This window comes from Cyprinodon tularosa, unplaced genomic scaffold (assembly GCF_016077235.1).
Source record: "Cyprinodon tularosa strain WSP-4 unplaced genomic scaffold, ASM1607723v1 ctg65, whole genome shotgun sequence".
NCBI lineage: Eukaryota > Metazoa > Chordata > Actinopteri > Cyprinodontiformes > Cyprinodontidae > Cyprinodon > Cyprinodon tularosa.
The window spans coordinates 674,856-695,210 of record NW_024039396.1 but is presented as its reverse complement, the minus strand read 5'-3'; the positions used below and the strand labels follow the sequence as shown (position 1 = coordinate 695,210).

General features: G+C 37.0%; 1 protein-coding gene across 5 annotated transcripts in view; it reads left to right on the top strand.

The window, feature by feature from the left end:
* Positions 1 to 20,355, top strand: part of cntn1a (contactin 1a) — a 102,764-nt gene that overhangs the window by 63,638 nt on the left and 18,771 nt on the right. For 4 of the 5 annotated variants that reach the window (XM_038308920.1, XM_038308918.1, XM_038308921.1 and 1 more), the window contains 12 exons: positions 2,829 to 2,958; positions 4,801 to 4,979; positions 5,702 to 5,797; positions 6,742 to 6,948; positions 7,260 to 7,359; positions 8,657 to 8,838; positions 9,004 to 9,128; positions 9,539 to 9,656; positions 12,520 to 12,667; positions 13,396 to 13,523; positions 15,777 to 15,949; positions 16,563 to 16,686. In XM_038308920.1, coding sequence (XP_038164848.1) covers positions 2,829 to 2,958; positions 4,801 to 4,979; positions 5,702 to 5,797; positions 6,742 to 6,948; positions 7,260 to 7,359; positions 8,657 to 8,838; positions 9,004 to 9,128; positions 9,539 to 9,656; positions 12,520 to 12,667; positions 13,396 to 13,523; positions 15,777 to 15,949; positions 16,563 to 16,686 — 1,710 coding nt within the window. The remainder of the gene's footprint in view (positions 1 to 2,828; positions 2,959 to 4,800; positions 4,980 to 5,701; positions 5,798 to 6,741; positions 6,949 to 7,259; positions 7,360 to 8,656; positions 8,839 to 9,003; positions 9,129 to 9,538; positions 9,657 to 12,519; positions 12,668 to 13,395; positions 13,524 to 15,776; positions 15,950 to 16,562; positions 16,687 to 20,355) is intronic. The other variant, XM_038308919.1, reaches the window with a different exon arrangement.

Below are 20,355 nucleotides of genomic sequence, written 5' to 3'. Positions count from 1 at the left end.
ATAAAACAATACAAACTAAATAAAACATAACTGTGCTTTGTGTGGAACCTTTAACCTTTAAAGTCTCCACACAGACTTTAAAGCAATATTCAGAGAAAAATGAATATCTGTTTTCTGCTGCTTCTTATCTGATGTGCAAGTCAAACGTCAGATAGTAGGACACACGTTCAGGCACAGAATAGTTTTTTCTTTTTTTAATGCCTCTTAAATATACAGGTTCTGTGACAGTTTCTTGTCATCTGTCTTGTTCAGTTTTGATTGTTTATTAATATGCCACAATATTTAACTTCAATCATGGTATTAATCATTTTGGTTTAACCGGATAAACATTTTTCTGCAGTCCCACTGCAATAATGAATCACATAGTTAAGCCTCTCTATGTTTATAGTTGTACACTGAAAATGTATTACTCTAAAGTCACAATAGTAACACTAGTGGTTACTAGGGTGACCAAACGTCCGTATTTCCCGGGACATATCCGTATTTCACGTCCTGTCCCGGGCGTCCCGGGTTTTTTTAAGAAAGTGAGGAAATGTCCTGATTTCACTGCGCACGACGCTCCGTGTGACGTAATCCCTGAGCCGCGTCAGTGCGGGCAGCCCTGTTCTCAATCAGAGGCTCTGTCCAAAAACCTGGGCTGCATCCTCCAAGGACACGGTCTACCTAGACTGGATCCTTCGAAGTCCTTGAAAATAAGGAGGCCGGAAGAGTTCTGTCTGTAAATTCGAACAGATCCACCCTTCGGCGGGTTTTACTGCTCTGTTGCTTAGCAACCGTGAAAGTTGACACACAAAGCAGGAAAAGAATGAATACCGAGGTTTTCAAAACTGTTTGTTTATTTATTTATTTTTAAAAAGTTAAAGTGAACAAAGACTACACTCACAAGAATCCAGAGTGGAATAAAGGTTCCAACCACCGGGAGCAGGAACAAATAAAATGTAATGATAGAAACCTTAGTCAGTTAAATAACCTGCTGCTGTCATTCTGCACATCTCTGATGTTGCTGCTATTTTCAAATTACTGTAAAAATGTCCATAGCTGCATATTGGTTATTTATTCTCCAGTTTTATATTGTTAAAACACTTTACAGAATTTTATTGTTTATATTTTAACTCTTCCCTATTAGGTTATTCTTATACATTTTTCTAAGGTCCACATTTGTGTGACCATTTTCAATAATCTTTCTGTTGCTGTAAATTTGCCCATTTTGGGACAATAAAGGGATTTTCTATTCTATTCTATAAAAGGGTTAGAAAAACATAAGTAAATCTAAACAATGTATGTATAAACATATATCTGCAAAATCTCTAATATTCAACAACAAAAAATACTTAGTTAAGCATATTGTGCAAAACAACAATAAAAAAATTAAACTCCTATCAGATTCACCCACTTGTTCGAGTCATGTCTCAGTCTGATTCCTGTTCTCTCTTCCTTTATTCATTAAAAACATTGTCTTTGCATTGTCTTTGTTGGCTCCACCTCTAAAGTACAAATATGTTCTATGATCACCTCTGAGTAGCTCACCTCTGAGATTAAAGTCAGAATTCTGAGAAAAAAGTCAGAATTCTGACTTTTTTCCCATGTTAAACTGAAATAAAATTTAAAAATCAGTTAACTTTTTTTTTTTTTTTTCAGTGGCCCTAATCCTCGTCCGTAGCAAACAGTATAATATAGCCTCTGTAGAAATACAGCAGTTTTGTGAAGGCCTCTGATATTTGCAAGAGAACATTTTAGAACATAAAGCATCATTAATACCCAGGAACCCATCAGACAGGTATGAGGTTTAAAGTGTTATTGGGTCATAAAACAATATCATATCCCAAATATAATCATTTCAAGGAGGACTGCTAAGGCTACAGGACATGGCATTGCAACTACACTGTCAGGCCAAAATTCAACCTCCGACTGCAGAGCTGATAGAGATGTACTCCAAAAGGCTTTAATGGACTAATGGAAATGGAAAAGATTCCTATGAATACTGGTTTGACAAAGAACTGCTATGAACACAAATATGCACAGTTAATTTAGTTTCAAATCTTCGAAGAATATTGAAACCATATATCATATTCATTCTACTTCACAACGATGCACTACTTCATAAAACCCATTAAAGTTTGTGGTTGTAATCTAAATAAATGGGAAAAAAATCAGTGTGTATGAAAAGATTTTCAAGGCAGTATATTGTATGGCGCTAGAGTAATTTAATCTCTAGGATTGGCCTGATTTATTTCTGAAGCAAATCTTCATATTACTGTCTAAAATAGAAAGAATTCCCCATTGAGGTGTCAGCTGTGCATTCATAGAACATAGAGACGCAGGGGGAATAACACCCCTGTGCACATGCATTCATAAACTCATCCCATTCGCATTCTAATCACCTATACACACTCGATCTCTGAGAATTATCAGTGTTTGGGAACATTTTGTCTCATTCCTTATTCATGGGCAAGAGTTCTGATTATGTCTTATTCATGCCACTGCTTGCTATGTCTGTTTTAATGAAAAATTGTAGGAGATTGCATTCTTATCAAGAGGTCTCAACTCAAGGTTTCTGCCACATTTGCAACAGGGCCAAAATTATGCATCTAGTATAATAGGGGACACGATGCAGGAGTTCAAAACACATTTCATCATTGCAATGCATTTGAAAAACACATAATTATGTAACAAGGATTATTATTTAGTAAGTTACAGAGTAGTGCTTCCTTTCCATAATGCTGTCAAACTAAGTGCATAAAAAGACTAAAATAAAATCAACTTGAACTTTTTGATATGAGCAGCTTGTGCTTCTGATTTCCATCTTATTTTTCTTTGTTTCTTATCAGCAGATGATGCCACAGGTTTTGGTCCAGTGTTTGTGGAGCAGCCGGTGGATACCATCTACCCTGAGGAGTCGCCTGAAGCCAAAATTATCATGACCTGCGAGGCTAGAGCCAACCCACCTGCCACATACAGGTGACATATGCTACCATAAATCTAACTCATTGAATTCTGTATCTCTTCTTTCTGTCTGTTGGTAAAATGCAAAACCTGGTATGTATTTTCTTATATACTCGGTGTGTATGGAAGAAAAATAATTTTATGAACGCTTTCTGATCTAATTCTAGATGTGTTTTTCAGTTGACTTCTCTTGGTGAATTGAAAATAGAATATTGATTATTGATTCAGCAGGATCAATTACATGACTAAATTAGCATAAAAATGTCATATATTATATAAATCATAAAAAAAAAACTGAGATGTGAGCTGGAAAGATCAGTCAGTAGGAAAGGGCACAGGTCTCTGTATGACCATGTGCAAAAAGAGGTATAATCAAAAATTCCTTTGCCTCTATATTCTAACCATGATAAATATTTTAAGGGGGAATAAAGTTCTCTTCTGTTGCTAGAAGTACTAACAGTAGATATCACTGAAAATGTACCAAAAATTTAAAAATAATGACTTCAGGTATTAGCAAGGGACAATTTTAGTATGGAGAGCGCAATGTGTATAATTGACCATAATTTTAAATACATTGGACAAACAAATGATTCCCAAGTTTTTTTCCGTATGGTGCATTTTACCTTGCACATTAATTTAAATTGAAAAACATGACATAATTTTTGTTGTTGCCTTTAAGGCATAAACAGTTAGCCTGGGCGCCATTCCGAACTTAGTCCCGCCCACAACGTTTGAGGTCGGGAAGTTCGGTCTGGCATTGCTTAATAGTAGCGCGAGTATGCTCGCACAATATCTGGCGGGCCAATCAAATTGTCAGGGCGGGCTTTATACAATGATTGACAGATGATCAACGGTAACGTAATCAACCATGTCACCAAAGCGCGCTTGGGTGACAACAACAATGGCTGCCGCTGGAGAGTTGAGGTGAGTAGATTCTGCTATTAGGTCTGTTCTAGAAGATATCGACAGCAAATTAATTTTAAAAGAGGAACAGAGAAACGCGATCAAGGCTCATCTTCTTATTCTAGGCGTAAAACTGCATGCTTTGATTTTTGTTGACAACAACTATGCGTTGCTTAACATACGTCACGCACTCTGTTGCTCTTATTGGTTGTAGGTCTATCCAAATGAGTGCAGAGGCATTTTTTTTCCTGGTTCGTTCGAAACACGCCCCATAATCACAGCTCTATGGAGCAGTATCAGACTCATATTCTGACTAGAATTGAGCAGGACTACGTCAGGCTAATAAACAGTATTCTCATTGTACAGTATCTTCACCCTATTTTGCTGCATTTTATTCTGGTCATTTTAATTAACTTGCAAATCTGTGTAAACATTGGTCTCTGCTTTGCCTAAAATGATTTTTCTAACAGAAAGCCCAGAATCAGATGTCAGGGAAGGAATTAGCTTTGACCTCTGCTCATATTGAGAGTTCCCTATGGGTTTCTCTTGGCAACACAGTATGTTCAAACTTTCCAAACAACAAATTAAAATTTGATAGTTATTTGTTTCTGATATGTTTCATGGTGTCTGAGAACAGAATGGAGAACGTATATTTTGCCTACAAACAAAGTCATTCATCTGGGTCATGGCAACATACCGTAATGATCCAGGAGAATGTCATTGTTTTGGATTTGACTTGAGTCGACAGAATTGACAAAAAATCCTGGATTTAATGCTGAAAAGGTTTCGTAAAAACTGAGGAAAAGTCAGATTGCTTTTGATTTTAGTCTGTTAAATTTTTAATTAACATATATTTTTGCAGCTTTAGACCTACAGACTTGTGACCTTTCATGTGGAAGTGCTAATCACAATTTTTCTATACAAATGTCTTGACCCAAGTTGTTTTCAATGCAGATGGAAGCTGAACAACACGGACATTGATGTGAACAAACATGGCAGCCACTACAGTTTATCGAGAGGCAACCTGATTATCAGCAATCCCCTTAGAACAGAACATGTGGGGAAATACTCCTGCTTGGCTACCAACATGTACGGCACGGTCGTCAGCCAAGAGGCCTCTGTCCAGTTCGGATGTGAGTTGTTTGGATTGGAGTTTAGGTAGTGATTGGCAGCTCTGTCCAGATGTTACACAGCTTCCCTAAAGCTGTTAACTCATACATGACATGCTTATCAAATCTCCAGTTTTTCTTATTAAAGTTTATATTCCAACCAGAGCATGTGAACAGAGCAGAACACAGCCGCTCCCCTTTCAGGTAGATGTTCGCTCATTCGCTCCGCCACTCAAAGCTGTGCTAGGATGCTCCACTCAAAATCCGTTCCATACTCACCTTAATTTTCCTGTTGCTCCGGCGAAATACCTCCATGCTTGCTCAAATTTCAGACATTTTACCTTCATGTGATTATGCCAGGGCCTGGGATTCATGTTGGCCCACGATCCTATTTAATTATTAATTGTCAAAAAATCACACTTAAGTCACATAAATGCTATTTTACAAATTTTACAATCCAACTTTTTAAATTAACATTGTGAGCGCATCGGAGCAAACTGGACTGCAGCGAAATCCTCGCCCCGACCTCAATCTTGACCCTATCTTTGAGGCCTTTGAATTGAAAACCGTTCTGCCCTCCTCCATATTTGTTCCACCCCACACTCCACTCTGCTCACATGCTCTGATTCAAACAAACTTTATGTTTTTATTTGTAAAAATTGGTCATATAATAAATATTGATAAACAAGAGCCTGAAGTTCAGTGTGCAAAAGGGTCAATGTTATTTCTATCTCTGTTTTTCTCAGATCTGGATCTATTTTCATCGGAAGAGAGGCATGCAGTGCATGTGAAGGAGGGCCAGGGGGCAGTCCTTCTCTGCTTTCCACCTGCACATTACCCAGGTATAGAGTACATGATGCACATCTGATGTTATAGTTTAGTAAATGCATTAATAAAAGAGTATTATCTTGTTTTATGCAACCCAACTGGTCCAAAAACAGCACAAAAATGATATTGAATAAAAGTTAGACATTCTTGTGTTTTTAAGTAACCTAACATGTTCATACTAATCTTTTTAAATGTGAATTACCACTGCGTGAACCTTTCTAAAATCATTGTCAACAATATTCCATTTTAGAAATCAGTCATTATCTATATTACCAGCCCTGGTAGGGAGGTAATATTGTAGGGCTCTGAACTCTCAGTGACATTATGGAATGAAAAGGACATGTCCTGTTGATTAACCCTTCTTGTTAGTTGATCCTTTCATTTATGTATTTCACATATTTTGAATATACATGAGAAAGCATTAGCTAAGTCCTTTATACAAATATCAGTGTTTGTTATATAATTAATAAAGAAGTATAATATATAATAAATAAAGTAGGCACTGGCTTTCTCTTATTGCAGCTTTACCAAGGACATTATATCAATTTTAACCAGAAATATTACAGTTTACCTCTGCTTGTTAGACTATGGAGGTCAGAGGTCCATTTAGGTTTCAGGGGAAACAATGTAGGTAAATGCCATTTTAAGACCTGGCAATTAGTCTATTTTATTGCATGCCTTATACCCACAGTGTTTTAAACATTTTTATAATTTTATTTACCTATTCCATATTATGTTTCATGTTGCACGATTGTACCATAAAAAATTCCTAGTTTGTGAACTCCTTCACTAACAATGGCAATAAACCTGATTCTGAACTGGATAACTGTTTATAGCTGCTCACCTGTCCATATGTTTGAGCCAACGCCAGGCTCAGCATCTGTCTCCACTAATGGTGTCTTGTGTCGGGACCCTTGATTGACAGCTGGCATTTCAACATGTCTCCCTCTCTTTGTAGGCCAGCTGTCATTTCGATGGATCCTCAATGAATTCCCCAAATTCATCTTACTGGACAAGCGTCACTTTGTCTCCCAGTTAACTGGCAACCTTTACATCTCCAAGGTGGAATCGTCAGACAGGGGCAACTATTCCTGCATGGCATCCAGCCCTTCCATCTCTAAGAGTGTATTTTCCAACTACATTCCCCTCAAGCCTTCTGTGGAACGTTAGTATTTACATACACACTGTATAGACTTTATTTAGGAACAGTCAGTGTTGGATTTTATGTGTTGCAGCTTTTGAAAACTCACTAAAATAAGCACAGAGAAGCCCCACAGAATTTTGTGTAGAGATTCTTCAAGGCTCTAAAACATTTTAAAACATAATTTGAAACTTCAGAATATATTATTAAACCCTAATAATGTCTTAAGTGGTTTGAAAACCAGATAGAATTTTAAGTTTGAATAGATACTGTATAAAAAATCAATCATGACAATCATAAATAATTTATCACGTAGTATTGTCCATATTTTTCAGGCCCTATCAGGAAATACCCTGCAGACCTTAGAGTGAAGTTCCCACACACCACTGCTTTGGTTGGACAAGACATCATCTTGGAATGTTTTGCATTGGGGAAGTAAGCAAAAAATTGAACATTTCACTTTTAGTTGAGGGAAGGAAATGTTTCCTCTTAATGCATGTAGCAAAATGTCCTCTATGATCGCTCCATCTTCTTGTAGGAGTTTAGTTAATGACTCTTGAAGTGTAGGTTTGTATTATATCAGATCATACAGTGCAAAAGCACTAAATTTGCACTGGGGAATTAACCAAAAAGTCTACTAGTCCATTTAATTAGGTTGTGCTGACTCACATCTTGACAACTGAAAGTCCCCCCTGCCTCGCTTGCATGGCGGTTTGCATCAGGCATGCAAAACTGGTCTCTTATTACCTAATTCTATGGGATTAGTAGAACAAAAATTACAGTTAGCAGTAAAAGCTTGGTTACATTTGTGCATTGCCAGACTATTAATGTGATGTGGTCATAGAAAGACGCATCGACTTGACTCTCACTATCACAACTGTCAACTTGAAAAAAAAATCACGACTCATTAATGCTCCGCTCTGCACATCAACTGAACTGTTCCCATTCTTATAATTGTGATGGCAGCATCGTGCTGTAGGGATTCAATTCTTTAGCATGGATGAAGAGAAAGTTGGAGAAAAATGACAGTTTAGAGGCTGCAAAAGACTCAGGATTGGGGAGGAGAATGGAATGAATGGAATATCAATGGTTTATAGCGGTCCAGTCAAAGTGCAGACTGAAATCCAAATAAAAAAGTTTGACTAATCTTAAAAATATATGTTCAATATGCTCTCCATTGGCTTTAACTGATGTTGAGATTTTGCTGTTTGAGATTTTTGATGCTAAAGTAAGTGGAGTAAGGGTTCACTTTCTAGCTGCGAATAGCTAGTAGAGACTGAAATTAACTGTAGATACAAATGGAGTAAAAGTAAAGTACTTAATAAGGGGTGCTGAGTATAGGCTCTAAATGTAATCGACTAATCTGGTAAAGTATGTTTTCATATTTGATCATTTTGTAAGAGTTAAATAAAGATACACCAAATCTGAAAAATGTTTGAGTCTCCAGGCTCAGTTCGTCATTTTATCATCAAAGGGATAAAAAAACTGAACTACTAAAAGTAAAGTTTTCTTAGTCTAGTTTATATTAAGGTCGTTGTGCAAAAAAAATAAAAAAAACTGTGTAGTTTATTGTTTTTACTGTTTGTTTTATCTATCACATGAAATCCCAATTAAATATGTGTTTAAGGCTCTAACATTGCAATTTGAGACATTATTACTTTTGCAAGCCACTGTATGTGTTTTGAAATCCTGTCTAGTGAGTGATATTGGTGTATCTCGCTGTCTAACCCAGTCCTGTACCAGAGATCCGCTGGAAGAGGGTAGACGGGAAATTACCAGATAATCATCAGGTGCGGATGGCAGGTGCTCAGCTGTATCTCCCAAATGTTCAATTTGATGACAGTGGCATCTACAGCTGTGAAGCAGTAAACTCAAAGGGAAAAGACCACCATCATGCAAATGTATCAGTTGAAGGTAAGAGAAATGTTGACTGACAGCATGGACGTCAGCTCTTTTAAGTCTTCAGCTTGTTAAGGCTTCCATATGCTTGCGGCAAATTACAGTTTTACTATCAAAGTTCCCTGTATTCTGGTTTAACTTTCTGTTGACTGCTATTATTCTCACCTTCCTCATTTACAGCTCATCCAGAGTGGGTGGAGCATATTGTCGACACAGAGAAAGACCTATACAGTGATTACACCATGTCTTGCATTGCCAAAGGTGTGCCGAAACCTCACATTCGCTGGCTGAAAAATGGAGAACCGGTAAAATTCTGGCCTAGAAATCTTTGCTGTTCTGAATCTTAGGCATCTGCAGCATAGTCAACAGCTTCTTAGCTCCAGCCTGAATTTTATACAGCCACTTGTGGCTACTGTAGCTCAGCAGAGACTGTGGGTAAACATCATGACAGGGGAAAGAACCTGTTGCTTATCAGCCGTTGTGCAGCTCTTCCCAAGAAACAGCTGTCATCAGGCCCAAAATCCCCTCTGGGAGCAGCAGCTAGAGTAAGAAAAGGTTTGAATAGATAATAAAAACCACTGTATCAGTGTGAACAGGTATATAAAATGCATCAAATACAATGTTGCATGAAGCGTCATGTAAGTGGGGAAAATTTACCATTTATTTAAGTTCAACCACATAAAATCTGTGAAAATATTATAATTTTTTTCTACAGCAAAGTGGAAAAGAGTTGAGGTTCAGCAGGCTGACAACTAATGATGCTGGGATGTACCAGTGCATCGCAGAAAATCGCCATGGAATCATCTATGCCAATGCGGAGCTACGAGTGTTTTGTGAGTCAAACTGACTCTAGTTGCTGAAAAAATATCTTGTGCTTAAATTTATAGGTCACTTTTTAAACTGACTTTGTTTGGAAAACTGCCGGGTTTGTTTTAGTTTTCTGACCCAGTCCAGGTTCAAACATTGAAGGATTGATGGTTTCTGAGTTGATTTGTCACAAAAGGATTGGATTATGGATTTGACCTAATTGGTTTTATAGGTTTATAGGTTTATACAATACAAAAGTATCATATAAAATACATAGTTGAACTGTCTAATGTTGGAAATTAAAGTCATCATAAAAACAGTTTGAAGCAGCTCAGTAAAACAATACAGCAAAGTTTTATTCCCATGATGGGAAGTTAGAGTAGAAAGACCCTGGTTGGGATTCAAACCCTGGGCTTTCTTGAGTGGTTTAGTGTAGACATAATTTTTTTATACCTTTATTTTAATTCTGTATTTAAAGTTATTTGGTTAAATAGGAATGCAATGGTCTTATGAAATGAAATAAAATGAAATTAAAAGGAATTTATTTCAGACAAGTTTTACAAACAACAATAAATAAATTAACTTAAAAAAACATTTAAAACAAACAACCAAATAAACACAGAAAGAGACTATTTAACATCAAACCAAACCAAACTCCAATTTCCAAACTATCTAAATTCACATGAACATAAAGAAAAATAAACAAAACCTTTCACCAAATAAACCTGTCAGTATAAACAGCCAGATAAATAACACTGATTAATGTAAATTGCCTGAAAAGGGGTATATAGAAGTAAAAATTATTTTTCATACCCCCTCTCCCTCTCATTGGACTTAAAGTTACTGGAGCAGAGTAACCTTCCTGTTAAATTTCTGTTTTATATCCAATATTCACAAAAAAAAAAAAAAGTATATATATATATATATATATATATATATATATATATATATATATATATATATATATATATATATATATATATATATATATATATATATACACTCACCGGCCACCTTATTAGGTACACCTGTCCAACTGCTCGTTAACACTTAACTTCTAAGCAGCCAATCACATGGTGGCAATTTGGTGCATTTAGGCATGTAGACATGGTCAAGACAATCTCCTGCAGTTCAAACCGAGCATCAGTATGGGGAAGAAAGGTGATTTGAGTGACTTTGAACGTGGCATGATTGTTGGTGCCAGAAGGGCTGGTCTGAGTATTTCAGAAACTGCTGATCTACTGGGATTTTCACGCACAACCATCTCTAGGGTTTAAAGAGAATGGTCCGAAAAAGAAAAAACATCCAGTGAGCGGCAGTTCTGTGGGCGGAAATGCCTTGTTAATGCCAGAGGTCAGAGGAGAATGGCCAGACTGGGTCGAGCTGATAGAAGGGCAACAGCGACTCAAATAACCACCTGTTACAACCAAGGTGGGCAGAAGAGCATCTCTGAACGCACAGTACGTCCAACTTTGAGGCAGATGGGCTACAGCAGCAGAAGACCACACCGGGTGCCACTCCTTTCAGCTAAGAACAGGAAACTGAGGCTACAATTTGCACAAGCTCATCGAAATTGGACAATAGAAGATTGGAAAAACGTTGCCTGGTCTGATGAGTCTCGATTTCTGCTGCGACATTCGGATGGTAGGGTCAGAATTTGGCGTCTACAACATGAAAGCATGGATCCATCCTGCCTTGTATCAACGGTTCAGGCTGGTGGTGGTGGTGTCATGGTGTGGGGAATATTTTCTTGGCACACTTTGGGCCCCTTGGTACCAATTGAGCATCGTTGCAAAGCCACAGCCTACCTGAGTATTGTTGCTGACCATGCTCATCCCTTTATGACCACAATGTACCCAACTTCTGATGGCTACTTTCAGCAGGATAATGCGCCATGTCATAAAGCTGGAATCATCTCAGACTGGTGTCTTGAACATGACAATGAGTTCACTGTACTCAAATGGCCTCCACAGTCACCAGATCTCAATCCAATAGAGCATCTTTGGGATGTGGTGGAACGGGAGATTCGCATCATGGATGTGCAGCCGACAAATCTGCGGCAGCTGTGTGATGCCATCATGTCAATATGGATGAAACTCCCTGAGGAATGCTTCCAGCACCTTGTTGAATCTATGCCACGAAGAATTGAGGCAGTTCTAAAGGCAAAAGGGGGTCCAACCCGTTACTAGCATATAAAGTGGCCGGTGAGTATCTCTATATATATATATATATATATATATATATAGATATATATATATATATATATATATATATATACACATACATCTCCATTCATACAGGTAAACATACACATGCATACCTACTCAAACACATTAGGCCATCAGCATCCTAAAATGTCTAAGAACTGACAAACAACCAAATTAGGTGAACAAAATCCATAATTGATATATAACACTGTTTTAACTATCACCTATCTTTGGGAGGATGAAATTTAAAATTTAAAATTCATTTGTCCTGAGGTAGAAGTCCAGGTTGAATATTTAAATTGGATTTTGTGATATAAGACTTGGATCCTGCTCCCTCACTATACGTAGAAGTCCAACTTGGCCAACACTGAGTATCAATAAAATCAATGCGTTATATATTCTTTAAAGCTTATTAGTTTTAAAATGTTACAGTAAATAGTTTAGGTTGTTACTTAAAGCAAAATACATATATAGAGATTATATAGAGATCTGTTGAAAATTTTAATTTGTTTAATTAAAGTATTCAAACCTTCGACCTAACATCATGAATCCAGCTTCTGTGGTCAAATTTCATCCTGGCAGTTTGTCTTGTAGAAATTGTGATCAGTAGCATGTAATAACACTTGGAGCTGTATATATTCAGGCTGGTTTAGGAAGAATAATCACTGTTGTCAATCCACAGATGGGGCTCCAAAGTTTCCCCACAGCCCAATAAAAAGAGTGCTGGCTCCTAAAAATGGTCGGGCCGTTATTGAATGCCGACCCAAAGCGGCCCCGAAGCCCACCTTGACCTGGAGCAAAGAAACCGAGCTGCTCTCTAACTCCTCCAGGTCAGTCGTCTCTTCAAAATATTGAAACACATGTTTTCATTTTTGCCGCTCAAACTCCTGAATATTTGATTTATTTGTTAGTGAAATTCATTTGAATAAAAATCTAATGAATATGATAAAATATGTATATCAATTTATTTATATTCATAATGTTCAGTGTTCTTTGTGAAGGTTGAGTTGTCCTTTGTTGGTTTTTGACGCCAGTATTCATCGGCCGCCTGCCGTCATCTGTCTCTGTGTGGACAGAGAAAAGACCCATCTCATGCTCTTTACTGGCAAAACAAGTGTAATCTGAGTTTAATAATACCAACCAACTCTGACATTTGATGCTACTCCCCCCAGGTTCCAGTGCTGGCACTAACATATTGTAGAGGAGGAGCAGCAAGCAATTTACTGTGCAGGATATGCAACCTAATTGTCTCTACGGCTTCTGCCTGAGCAGGAAAGGATGTGGATGATGGGGGCTTCTGGGATACCATCCATCATGAATAAATATAAGCTTAGAAAAATCAATCTGTAAATCACCTCTGAAGGAAAGGGATGTAGCTTCTTGCTGAGTTGTGCAAAGAATTGTTTTTTTTTTTTTTCTGAAGAAAAATTACATTTTGAGCAATTTCACTATTTTTCATCATCCAGTGGTTTGTGGAATATCACACAGTGCACTTTTGACCTTACATGTGATTTAAAACAGGAACCTTCATTTTTCTTTTCATCTGTTTCTTCCTCAGGGTTTTAATCTGGGAGGATGGAAGCCTGGAAATCCTCAATGTGACGCCAGCAGATGAGGGCAGCTACACCTGTTTTGCAGAAAACGACTGGGGAAAGGCCAACAACACACTCCCTCTGGTGGTCACAGGCAAGTTGCAACCGATCTAAATCAACCGTTACTGTACCTTTAATGATTCCTGGGTGACATAATGTGGACAGATCCTGATGTCAGCTGGCAATTAATTATTTTCCTTCTCAGTTTTTACAAAGAGGGCCAACCTCCAAATGTCAGCTGGTGTTGAGTAACAGCCTACATCTCAGTGATAGTATACAGGCATCTGTTGGATATTCATTCATTCATTCGAGGCCAGATGCATGAGGGACTTTGGGTCCAGTTGGTAACGACAACGGATCAATTATTATAGTGTGAGAGAAAAACACAAGTTCCTGGTTCAAGATTAGCTAAGCAATAAAAATCATCAAAATCTAACTATCTTAATTATTTGGATTATGTTCTTTAGTTTGCTGACTGGTGTTGAGGTTTGAGGTCTGCTGTTGTTATATACAAAGCTCTTTTCTGCCCTCTTCTGGAGATTTTTGCTGATTACACTTTTTCCTATTCAAAAAGTTTGTACCAATATCACAGTGGGTAGAGTTCTCATGAATTTTATTCAAATAAGAGTAACCCTGCTTAAACATTTTTACTCGAGTTAAAGTACAGAGTAGTCATCCAAGAGAATATTCTAGTAGGTTTAAACACTTGGTTAAAATAGCTGCTTAATTAGTGAGGAATTGTTTGCTCATAGCATCTGATTTACTGCTAAAATAATGTAGTCAGACAGAGAGTTAACTGCAAGTTCTGTCATTTTAAAGTATAAGATAAAAATAAGAATAACACAAATATACAACATGATTAAAAAAATGACAAATTCAGGCAGAGGAAACACTTTTCCACAAAACCGATTTCCAACAGAAACATATAAAAAAAAATCTAAATTCACAGTAGGTAATGCATATATGTTAGAAAAGGATAAAGACCTTAAAGCAACAATATGGTCTGTTTACTGTATATTCTCCTGATCTCTGAATAGCTCCAATTACATGTGGGGGGTAGCAATAGTTTCCAAGCGTATTACTTAAGTAAAAGCTAAAGTATGTTAAAGTACAACTACTCCTAAAAGTATATTTTAAAGTTAAAAGTTGCTCAATTAAGTGTAACTATTACTACCGGGTGTGTTATGTGTTCAGAAGACAAGACATATAACTTATGGCCATAAGTCAGTCTTTCACTTGATTTAAAAATATAACGTGTTATTAATTGTAGTTGTGGTGTACCCATCAAGCTGCTCAATAAGTCCTCATTTGTACCTTGTGTAGTTTAAATTGCAGCTAAAATTTGCAAAAAATAGAAATAGGTCAGTATACTTTTAAAAGATTTTCAGCCACCCCACCTTGTATTAGAATCAATTTTATGTTTAATGAAAACAACATTTTCATGAAGAAGGTTTAACTTCAGTTTGTTGAGAAAAATGCTAAGGAATATGAAATGGATTTTTATCGTTAAGATTGGAATCACCTTTTTTGATAAGCCTTCTTTACAATTTTTTAAAAAATTTGGTTTTCTTGAAGCATTTGTACATCATCAGATGAATGTGCCGCAAAAATAAGAGGAACCAATGCATATGAGGAGCAAGTATACTGATACTGAATAAAAATAAAGATTTTTGAGAATATTTTTCATAAAAGATTTTTCCAGTGGGGGTAAAATAAAGAAAGTGTCATACTGAGAAGCCGAGCTGTAGAAAAACTTGAGAACCAGACCTATCTTTTTTGAAAACATTTTTTTTTTACCACACCAATGCTTTCATCCAGAGAAAAAAATTCATGACATTGTTTTTGGGGTTCAACCAAAAGTCCCTTAGACTAACAGCAGACTTTAACCATTAAAAAAAACTCCAATCTTAAAAGAACTCATAAAGGTTAGGACAAAATCAAAGTTATAAAACATAATTATCTTTATATTGAGCTATTAGCATACAAAATTATGATTATAACGTAAAAAAATGCAAGTAGGAGGATTTGCCGCTGTCATTATGAAAGAAATTTAAGAAATTAGTTTAAACAGATTCGCATGGCTTGATAATCTGTTCCTGATATATTGTTTATGTTTCATGTTTTGTTTTCACACAAGGAAGTCCTGTGTTTGCAGAATTCCTACCTAACCCTAACTTCTAGTTAAACCTGTATTTTTCTTTTGTTAAATCCATGCTTAAGCATTTTTCTTTTTTGGTGAAAATCTCCTGATGCTATTGTTTTTCCCTTTCGAACCTCAGATGAATAAAAAAAGTTTCAGCAATCCTCATTCTTGCCATTAGCTTCTCTGCTTCTTTTATTTATCAAGAATCAACAAAGATCACATTGGCACCCTCAAATGCGGACATTCACGCTGGCGACGACACCTGGATGGAGTGTGCAGCATCATATGACCCATCGGTGGACATCACCTTCATCTGGTCCCTGAATGGACGAGTGATAGATTTGCACAAAGAGAACACACATTATGAAAGCATCCTGGTGAGTAATCATTGATATTCGGTCTGATGGGGACTGAATGTATTATTGAGCTGGATTAAGGTCCTACTCTGGAGTCTGATGTTAATACTGGGATATCTGAAATGGAAAAACAGAGTACAGCTTGAGTCGACTTAATGACCTCAAAATGAATCTTCCATGCCTCCTTAAAAAAACATCTACCAGTTGTAATTATAACTGCCTTTATTTTCCATGATGTGGACACGACTTCTTCTCCAAAACATCCCATAATAGCAAACAGTGTCTTCTTCTCCTAAACTCGTGGTTTCCCATTTCTTTCTCCACTCAGTCAACAACCGCCAGATTACGACTGTGATTGATGACCTGTTTTTTTGTCAGTAGGAATTTCCCTTTTAATAAAAGGGAGTCGAGTTTTTATTTCTGTTTGTGTTGCATTAGTGAAACTAATTTGGGTTTGTGGTGCAGTGTGGTTTCTTGGAGGATTTTGCTTTTCAAGGCGAGAGTCCACCCGGTCATAGCTCAAACGAAAGTTCAACATTGATGCAAATCTCTTTATATTTTGGGTGGAGGAAATAATTTTTCCCTTCAGATAAATTGCTCAGAATTTTTTTTCTTCATGTGTCATTTAATGCAGAATGGAAGTTCAAATTCTAAACTACTGATCAAAAAAGCTCAACTGAGGCATGGTGGACAGTACACCTGCACCGCTAAAACCCAGGTTGACAACGCCCCCGCTTCAGCCCACCTGCTCGTCCGGGGTGAGTTATGAATATTTGATACAAGTTATTGTAAAGGTGTTGAAAACAGCTTCACCTTTTGACATTTTAATATACAAGGCAAAAAATTGAAGTCATTCTTCCTTAAAATAAGTGCATTTTTTCTTAAATTAAGGTGGTAAGTGTGACACTTTGCCAATGGAACAAGACAATTTACATTTAAAATAAGAAAAAGCTATTACATTGTCTTATTTCCAGTACATATTATCTAATTGTCTTATTTTAAGAGCAAAACTACTCATTCTATTGGCAAATCATCTTATTTACACTGAATTTAAGAACATTTGACCTATTTCTAGATTGTTTTTGCAGTGTAGCAGCTCTGCACTGGAAAGAATAAAAATCTAGATAAGTAATCTTTTCTTAAAATAAGTGCATTTGTTCTTGAATCGAGGAGGTAAAAATGACATTTTGCCAATAGAACAAGACAATTCACATTTAAGTTAAGAAAATACATTTGTTTGGGTCTTATTTCAAGTGCATCTTATGTAATTATCTTAGAGTAAAAATATAAATTCCATTGGCAGAACATTTAATTTACCAACTCAAATTAAGGGTAAATACACTTAATTTAAGAAATTTTTACATATTTCTAGATCGCTTTTCCAGTGTGTAGTTGTAGTTTTTAAATAGTCCTCAGTTTTTTGGTTTTATTTGGTAAACCTTTTAAATGCTTTGTCCTTATCCTAGTAAGGGGGTGAAAACTAATCAAACTGTAAACTGACTTTTAGTAGCTTATCTACAGGTGTAAATCCTTGTATAAACAATAGACCCCCCCCCCCCCCCCCTCCCCATGCCACCTTTAAAAGAGTGATCGAGAATTATTTCTATTTTTACAGTTTATGATAGGACCTTGTACATTCTTTTTTTCTTCAAAGAGTTTCTCTTTGTTTTTTCTGAAAGGGTGCATTTATTTTATGTTTTTCTTTTGAGGGTGTTTTATATTTCTCCAAAAGTGTCATCTACTGTTTTGTTAATGCAATATGTAAACATTCGAAGCCATGAAGTCTCCGTGAAATTACATTGTGGGCTCAGTTTGACAAAGTTTATAGATGATTTCAAGATTCTTGATTCTTCAGCTGGTGCGACACGACAACATCATAACCTTTTCTGTCTGGTAACTTATTATCTACAAGATAACATTGGATTCAATTTGTAATTTTAAGTTGGAGCTCCATGAAAACTATATCTGCAATGATTACTGGAAATATAGAAACCCTAATAAGATAACAAAATCCATTTTCAGCCATCCATCCATCCATCCATCCATCCATCCATCCATCCATCCATCCATCCATCCATCCATCCATCCATCCATCCATCCATCCATCCATTTATTTTTCGTCATGCTTATCCCAAGCAGGGTCGCAGGGTGCATTCATGGTGCACTGGCTTAAATGCAACATGGGAATAAATTTAGCTTAGAATCCTGTTTTGCCTGCATAACTTAAAAGCTCTTGGTATAAAACAAAGTCAATCCATCCATCCATTTTTTTCTGTCACGCATATCCCAAGTGGTGTCATGAGGGGGGGCGAGTGCCTATCTCCAGCTGTCTACGGGTGAGAAGCGGGGTCCACCCTGGACGCCGGTCCATCACGGTGCAACACAGAGACAAACAGGACAAACAACCATGCACTCACACACTCACCCGTTTTCAGCCAGTTCAAATAAAAATGACTGATTTCTACAGGTAAATATGGTAAATTATTTCACCATTATGGTTAAAAAATAATGGACATGTTGGTTGGACCTGAAAATGGCAACTAAAGAAAACATTTTTTATGTCAGAAATTCTGATGAGTTGACGATCAGGTTGCAGAGTCACAGGAGATGAAGAAACTGAATGTGACAAGTAATGCTTCTGTGACTGTGAAACATGTTTTGAAAAGGTGTCAGCTACCATCTGGCTTAATGAATGAATCAAGCGTGATGTCATGGGATGAGGAGATAATGACTCATAGATTTCTATCTTTCTTTGCCATATCATGACAGACAGCTGCTGATTTCCTCACTTCATTTCTCGCTTCAAACAAAGTAAACACTGCCAACCTTCAGTGTTTCTTTGCCATACAGTCATTTCACTGGTCATGAAACAAGCTCAGTATTACAAGACAAAGGCTTTCTTTAGATTTGCACTTAGGAATTCTAGCAGTGATCCAGGGTGGCGGTGATCCCTGCAGTGTCCTGGTTTGGCTTCCTGCTTTCACGGCAGGTGCTGACAGACAGCCAGGTGAAGGCACAGCAGCAGGATGTGATGATTTCCCAAAGTGTAACCAAAGCTAATGGTGTGTTAACTTGCATCAGAACTGAAAGCAGTTTATCACAGCTTATGAAGAATATTTTTTGCAGGAGGAACAATTTTTACCGTAGTGATGTATATGTATTATATGTATTATTTGCCCTCAAATAAAAGAAAATACTCAGGACTCTTCTCAATATGTGAAGAAAAAAGGCCAGACACTGTAGCATCAATGGTTTTCTTTGATTTTCAGACATACTGCTGCATCTCCATAAATTAAAATAATCTTGACAGTTTATTTATTTCCTCTATAGAAGTAGTAATAGGCAAATTAAAGAGCGCCATTGTCTTTCTGTCCTTTTTTTATTGTTTTTAGCTTACAGCTAATCAAAAACTGGAAGTTTTTTGAAAATGTAAAAGTTCAACATGCTGGTGAAGATTATCCAGGTCATATTGATTCCAAAAAAGTTAAAAAATCATCCACTGGACTTTTTTTCCAAGTCTGAAGACTTTTTTTGCTTCTGAATCCCCCCCATTTAGACTCAGGTTTCAGCTTTCAAAAACCTACAATTGCAGCGATAGAGTTTTTTTTATTGTTTTTAGCTTACAGCTAATCAAAAACTGGAAGTTTTTTGAAAATGTAGAAGTTCAACATGCTGGTGAAGATTATCCAGGTCATATTCATTTCAAAAAAAGTTTAAAAATCATCCACTGGACTTTTTTTCCAAGTCTGAAGACGTTTTCGCTTCTGAATCCCCCCCATTTAGACTCAGGTTTCAGCTTTCAAAAACCTACAATGCAGCGATAGAGTTGGTTCCCTCCCACCATCATCGCAACCCCCAACCCAATACAGGGGACCAAACATCTCTCCTGTTCAGCAGAGCCAACAATCCCCCCTAACGACCCCCCTTTCAGAGGCATAGGCCAGTATTGGGTATTGCAGGCAAACAAAGAACCCATTGGCTCTGTTCGAAAACCTAGAACGGGTCCTCCAAGGACGCGGTCTACCTAGACTGGATCCTTCGAAGTCCTTGAAAATAAGGACACCGGAAGAGTTTTGGCTGTAAATTCGACCAGGTCTACCCTTTGGCGGGTTTTACCGCCGTATGCTCTGTTGCTTAGCAACCGTGAACATTGACACACAAAGCAGGAAAAGAATGAATACAGAAGTTTTCAAAACTGTTTATTTATTTCTTTTTTATTGTGAAGTGAACAAAGACTACACTCACAAGAATCCAGAGTGGAATAAATGTTCCAACAGCCGGGAGCAGGAACAAATAAAATCAAATGTAATGATAGAAACCTTAGTCAGTTAAATAACCTGCTGCTGTCATTCTGCACATCTCTGATGTTGCTGCTATTTTCAAATATCCATTACTGTAAAAATGTCCATAGCTGCATATTGGTTATT